Source organism: Rhinopithecus bieti, unplaced genomic scaffold (assembly GCF_001698545.2).
Source record: "Rhinopithecus bieti isolate Rb0 unplaced genomic scaffold, ASM169854v2 scaffold_30927, whole genome shotgun sequence".
In the NCBI taxonomy this organism is placed as follows: Eukaryota; Metazoa; Chordata; class Mammalia; order Primates; family Cercopithecidae; genus Rhinopithecus; species Rhinopithecus bieti.
In genome coordinates, this window is record NW_016813672.1 from 2,116,945 (window position 1) to 2,124,274 (window position 7,330).

A 7,330-nucleotide genomic window follows, 5' to 3' on the forward strand; every position below is an offset into this window, starting at 1 on the left:
TTCCTTTCTCTCTCTCTTTCTCTTTCTTTCTTTCTTTCTTTCTTTCTTTCTTTCTTTCTTTCTTTCTTTCTTTCTTTCTTTCTTTCATATGTAATTTTGTGCTAGGCCTGGGCTCAGTGCAAGACCTACGATGCACAATTAAAGCAGGTATGGTTACTGAACTTCATGGAGCTTATACCCAGAAAGGCAGGCACTTAACAAGAATAAATAATAATTGTTAACTCTGGTAAAAAGCCTTAAAAAATATGTGTTCACATTTGAGAAATGAAGGAGTTAACAAATTAAGGGTAAGAGAGGAACTTTTTAGACAGGAAAGGCAGTGCATATGGAGAACTTACAGACAAAAAAGAAGCTTAGGAGAGGGGGCTAGGTGGCTGGAACACAGCATCAGGAGAGATGCTAATATAGAGTCTGGAGAGTGAGGCAGGCACTGAAACACCTGAGGCCTTATATGGTCCTTCATACTAATAGTAATAGGAAACTCAACTAGGCTGTAAGCAATTAAATGATAAGATCTTTGTTTTTGAAGATCATTCTGGAGGTTCAGTGTGGAATACATTATAGTACAGCAAGAGTCGATATATGAGGACAGGTTAAATGCTAGCACAATATATTAAGCCATAGGTGATACTAATAGTCTTGGGATGAAATAAGTTCTTGTATCTAAGAAGCAATTAGTATACAAAAATAGTATGACTGACCACCCAGTGGTTTGGTGATTATATGGTAGGTGAATAATAATGTGTGACAGAAGTGACTCCAGCATGCAAGTAAATGGTGGGACATTAGTTAAAATGGGAGTTTTGCAGGAAGTTTTGAGGTGCTTTGGCATATTTTGAGATGAAATGAAGAGTAGGGAGCTGCACAGTTGTATATTTCAGAGGAGAGATTTGCATGTGGGATAAAATTTTGAGAGATGCTGGTCTAAGGATAATATTTAATATTCTAAAAATGGATGAAATCATCTAAGAATTGAGAATCGCATAAGAGGAGACCTTGAAATGGAGGTTAAAATTACCCTAGAGTTCAATACTAGAGAAATAGGAATCAGTAAATTTGACTTGCAAAGTAGAATCAGAGAATCAGAAAGAACATGAGTATACGTTGTTAGATTTACCAACAAAGAATCTGTTGGAGTTCCAACAGTTTCTGATGTGAATGAAAGATCAGATCAAGGTAAGGGTTGATGAATGACTATTAGATTTAGTAACTTGGAGGTCATGGTGACTTTGTGGCAAAGTTGATGTTAGGTATAGGAAGGAGAAGCCTAATAGGAGTGAGCAGGATAAGGGAAATGGAATGGTGAATATAGACAGAATTGGAATTTTAACTTTAAAAAGTAAGGAGAAATTGGCAGTTGGCTGCAAGTAAAGCAGTAGTTAGAGAAGTATTGCCTTTTTTTCCCCCTAAATTATAGGAGCAACTTGGTCATAATAAAATGGTAAACAGAAGCAGTCATTGAAAATATTTTATACAACATAACAAAAGTACACAAAATACATAGTATGAAACAAGTCAGGATGAAGAAAGGGCCCAGAATCAAGGAATGTCAAGGCTGTATTATTTTTCTCCTATGTAGTTAGTGCTGAAAGGACTTACACTCTTTCCCACCACTTGCAAACCCAGAGGATATCACTTCAGTCTAGCCTACTAGAAAAGTCAAGGGAATTTACGAGTGAGGGTCCATGATGGCTTTTTCTGGGTCTGCCATGGAAGCTGGAGGTACCATCTTTATTTAGCATTGGTTTTCCCCTCTTCTCTGAAGAAACAAAATCAGATTTTGTCCCAAAGGTATTGCTCCAGGAATCTTCCACGTGTATAAAAGATCACATCCTCCAATATTTTGATGCCTTTTATTTGCAGATAATGTTTCTTGGAGACATGAAATAAGTGGCTCTGTCTTCATTTCCCAAATTATCTACTACTTCAAAGAGTATTCTTGGAGTCATCATCTAGAAGAAATTTTTCGAAAGGTAGGGGTGTTCTTTTATTTTCAATGTTATGCCCCAGAAAATTTTGGAGAACCATTTGTGAATTTTTATAGGAAATCCCAAAGTTCTTAATTCATCTTGACAATCCTTCCTGTATTCCAAGTTTATTCAAAGATGGGGTCTTCCAAAATGCTACATAGAACCAGTGTGGGTTTTCCCAATAACCTGACTGATAGATTTGCTCACCCAGGGAATTCTTTTTAGAGTAAGAATTCATTTGTGTATGTGCTATATCTAAGGAAAAGCTAAAAATACCTTCTGTTTACATTGCCTAGCTACAGCCCTAATACACACCATGACTTTGCTCACTCCTGAAAAAGTCAGGTTTTCCTTTTAGAACATCTCTAAAGGCTTTCTTTACTACTTTAGGTTCAACGTTCATTTGAGACACCAAATGTAGTGACCCAGTTGCCCACCATTGAAAGACTATCCATGACACGATATTTCTATCTCTTTCCTGGGAATTAAAACTCATAAAAAGCAACTCAGGTAAATATATTCTAGAAGTGGATTTGGGTGCTCCCTGCTCATCTATTCAGAAAGTCTGGATAGAATGGAGAATAATGATGGCATGTCAGCTGCCCGCTAGTTATAGAGGAGGCTTGTGTTATTTTCCTTTTCTTAGTGACCCCCAGTGAAACCCTGGTTTTATATTACATCAGTCATAGCATAATGGTTGTGTAAGTAATGGTAGCCCAATAGTGGTCAGCTAGAAAATCCTTTATGTCTAATTTCTCTCAAGGAACTACTCAGCGAGTGGGGAATATTGGATTCTGATGTATGCAGAAAGTAAAGTCATTGGAAATATGATGTATATCCAGTGTTTGTCTCTCTTCACCCAAAAGTCGCTTTTACTGAGCCATATTCTCCTCTGTTTGTGATGAGGCTTTCCTGTACCACATGCTAGACTAGATGCTAAATCTATGCTGAGGCAATGAGGCCCTAGTACAGATCTTCCCATTTGGGGATGACAGGTCCGTGGCCCTTTTGTGAAGGTATTTCTCACAGTAGAGATTAGTTATATTTACATCTTACCTCTAATAGCCAGATTACTCATGTTCTCTTCTTCTACTTTCTCTAGGAAAATGAAGGCCTTATGGTGTCTATGAATCTGCTATATGTAAAGGTCAATTTTTGATTAAGAATATTTTTGTATCAAACTGCTCGCTGTCCACCTTTTGCAAATACCAGGCTAAAATCAATCTCATATTTTGCTAAATTAATGCTTAATAAATTTTTATTATAAAATTGTGCTTGTTTTCTCATTTTGTCATAAAATAAGTCATGCTTATAGAAGAAAAAATTAAGTATTAAAAATCACAAGAAAAATTGATGAAGAAATAATCGTCAACCTTGTTAAAACTATTCACAAAAACTCAAGTTATTTAGCCTATTTATTTTGAATATGCAATTTTGTGCCCTTTCATTATATTGTTATAACATTACTACTACTAATAAAACTGTCCTAAACATAACTTTTAAGTTTATAATATTCATCAGGTGTATATAGTACATACTATTTAACTTTCACCTGACTTTTAGATGTTGATTTCAATATTCATTTATTTTATTTTATTTTTTGTTTATTTCAATAATTTTGGGGAACAGGTGGTGTTTGCTTGCATGAGTAAGTTCTTTTGTGGTGATTTATGGTGCACCCGTCACCCTAGCAGTGTACACTGTACCTAATGTGTAGTCTTTTATCCCTCAACCCACTCCCACCCTTTCCCCTAAGTCCCCAAGAGACCATTGTATCATTCTTACGGTTTTGTGTCCTTACAGCTTAGCTCCCACTTATGACTGTGAACATACGACGTTTAGTTTTCCATTCCTGAATTACTTCACTTACAATAATGGTGTCCAGTTCCATCCAAGTTGCTGTAAATGTCATTATTTAATTCCTTTTTATGGCTAAGGAGTATTCCATGATGTGTATATATATTACATATTCTTTATTCATTCGTTGATTAATATGCATTTGGGCTGGTACCATATTTTACAATTGCANGCTAAAATCAATCTCATATTTTTGCTAACTTAATGCTTAATAAATTTTTATTATAAAATTGTGCTTGTTTTCTCATTTTGTCATAAAATAAGTCATGCTTATAGAAGAAAAAATTAAGTATTAAAAATCACAAGAAAAATTGATGAAGAAATAATCGTCAACCTTGTTAAAACTATTCACAAAACTCAAGTTATTTAGCCTATTTATTTTGAATATGCAATTTTGTGCCCTTTCATTATATTGTTATAACATTACTACTACTAATAAAACTGTCCTAAACATAACTTTTAAGTTTATAATATTCATCAGGTGTATATAGTACATACTATTTAACTTTCACCTGACTTTTAGATGTTGATTTCAATATTCATTTATTTTATTTTATTTTTTGTTTATTTCAATAATTTTGGGGAACAGGTGGTGTTTGCTTGCATGAGTAAGTTCTTTTGTGGTGATTTATGGTGCACCCGTCACCCTAGCAGTGTACACTGTACCTAATGTGTAGTCTTTTATCCCTCAACCCACTCCCACCCTTTCCCCTAAGTCCCCAAGAGACCATTGTATCATTCTTACGGTTTTGTGTCCTTACAGCTTAGCTCCCACTTATGACTGTGAACATACGACGTTTAGTTTTCCATTCCTGAATTACTTCACTTACAATAATGGTGTCCAGTTCCATCCAAGTTGCTGTAAATGTCATTATTTAATTCCTTTTATGGCTAAGGAGTATTCCATGATGTGTATATATATTACATATTCTTTATTCATTCGTTGATTAATATGCATTTGGGCTGGTACCATATTTTACAATTGCAAATTGTGCTGCTATAAGCATGCATGTGCAAATATCTTTTTTGTATAATATCTTTCTTTTCCTCTGGGTAGATACCAAGGAGTGAGATTACTAGATCAAATGGTAAATCTACTTTTAGTGCTTTAAGGAATCTCCACACTGTTTTCCATAGTGATTGTACTAGTTTACATTTCCACCAGCAGTGTAAAAGGGTTCACTTCCACCACATTTATACCAACATCTATTATTTTTTGATTTTCTGATTATGGCCATTCTTGCAGGAGTAAGATGGTATTGTATTGTGGTTTGCTTTGCATTTCCCTGATCATTATAGATGTTGAGCATTTTTTTCATATGTTTGTTGGCCGTTTGTATATCTTCTTTTAAGAATTGTTTATTCATACCCTTAGCCTACTTTTTGATAGGATTGTTTGTTTCTTTCTTGCCAATTTGTTTAGGTTCCTCGTAGAGTCTCAATATTAGTCTCAGTACAGACTGTGGGTTGTTTGTGCACTCTGCTGATTATTTCTTTTGCCAGGCAAAAGCTCTTTAATTTAATGAAGTTCCACATATTTATCTTTGTTGTTGCTGCAATTGCTTTGGGGTTGAAGCAAGAAAAAAAATGTTTTGCATTTGTGTGGTCATAAAGTCTCTCCCTAAGCCACAAATGTCTAGAAGGGTTTTTCTGATGTTATCCTCTAGAATCTTTATGCTTTCAGGTCTTAGATTTAAGTCTTTGATCCATCTTGAGTTGATTTTTGTATAAGGTGAGAGACGAGGATCCAGTTTTATTTTTCTACATGTGGCTTGCCAATTATTCCAGTACCATTTGGTTAATAGGGTGTCCTTTCCCCACTTTGTGTTTTTGTTTGCTTTGTCAAAAATCAGTTGACTGTATTTGGATTTATTTCTGGGTTCTCTACTCTGTTCCATTGGTCTATACGCCTGTTCTTATACCAGTGCCATGCTGATTTGGTGACTACAGCTTTATAGTATGGTTTAAAGTCAAGTAATGTAATGCCTCCTGATTTGTTCTTTTTGCTTGGTATTGCTTTGGTTACATGGGCTCTTTTTGGTCCCATATGAATTTTAGGGGTTTTTTTTCTAGTTATGTGAAGGAAGAGGGTGGTATTTGTATGAGAACTGCATTGAATTTGTAGATTGCTTTTGGCAATCTGGTCATTTTTCACAATAATGATTCTGTCCATCTATGAGCATGGGTTGTGTTTCCATTTGTGTTATCTATGATTTCTTTCAGCAGTGTTTTGTAGTTTTCCTTGTAGAGGTCTTTTACCTCCTTGGTTAGGTGTATTCTTAAGTATTTTGTTTTTCTGTAGCTACTGTAAAAGGGGTTGAGTTCTTGATTTGATTCTCAGCTTGGTCAATGTTGGTGTATAGCAGAGCTACTTATTTGTGTACATGAATTTTATATCCTGAAAGTTTGCCAAATTCATTCACCAGTTCTAAAAGCTGTTTGGATGAGTCTTTAGGGTTTTCTAGGTATAAGATCATGTCATCAGCAAATGTGACAGCTTGACTCCCTTTTTACTGATTTGGATGCACTTTATATTTTTCTCTTGTCTGATTGCTCTGGCTAAGACTTCAGTACTATGTTAAATAGAAGTGGTGAGAGTGGGCATCCTTGCCTTGTACTAGTTCTCAGAGGGAATGCTGAGAGTTTTAATTATAAAGAGATGCTGGATTTTTTCAAAAGTTTTTTCTGTATCTATTGATATAATCATGTTATTTTAATTTTTAATTCCGTTTATGTGGTGTATCGCATTTATTGACTTCTGAATGTTAAGCCATCCCTGCATCCCTAGTATGAAATTCACTTGATCATGGCAGAGTATCTTTTTGATATGCTGTTGGATTCGGTTAACTAGTATTTTGTTGAGGATTTTTGCATCTATGTTCATCAGGGATATTGGTTTGTAGTTTTCATTTTAAATTATATCCTTTCCTGGTTTGGGTATTAGGGCAATACTGGCTTCATAGAATGATTTAGGGAGGATTCCCTCTTTCTCTATCTTTTCGAATAGTGTCAGTAGGATAGGTACCAATTATTTTTTGAATGTCTGAAAAAATTTAGCTGTGAATTTGAATTTGTCTGGTCCTGGACTTTTTTTTTTTTTGGTTGGTAACTTTTTAAATTACCATTTCAATCTCACTGTTTTCTGTTGGTGTGTTCAGAGTCTCTATTTCTTCCTGATTTAATCTAGGAGGGTTGTATATTTTCAGGAATTTATCGATCTCCTCTGAGTTTTTTAGTTTGTGCATAGAAAGGTGTTCATAGTAGCCTTGAATGATCTTTTGTGTTTCTATGGTATTGCTTGTAATATCTCCCATTTCCTTTCTCATTGAGCTTGCCTGGATCTTCTCTCTTCTTCTCTTGGTAAATCTCGCTAATGATCTATTGATTTTATTTATCTTTTCAAAGCAGCAGCTTGTCATTTCAGTTATGTTTTGTATTGTTTTTATTTCCATTTCATTTAGATCTGCTCTGATTTTTGCTATTTCTCTTGTTCTGCTAGATTT

At 34.8% G+C, this 7,330-nt stretch overlaps 1 protein-coding gene across 1 annotated transcript in view; it reads left to right on the plus strand.

Moving 5' to 3' along the window:
- The window catches only part of LOC108513174 (inactive caspase-12-like), a 14,907-nt gene extending 11,701 nt beyond the window's left edge, over positions 1-3,206 (plus strand). The window contains 3 exon segments of the mRNA XM_017848863.1: positions 1,864-1,973; positions 2,361-2,480; positions 3,073-3,206. Coding sequence (XP_017704352.1) covers positions 1,864-1,973; positions 2,361-2,459 — 209 coding nt within the window. The 3' untranslated portion in view covers positions 2,460-2,480; positions 3,073-3,206.
- Positions 3,207-7,330: the final 4,124 nt, after the last annotated feature.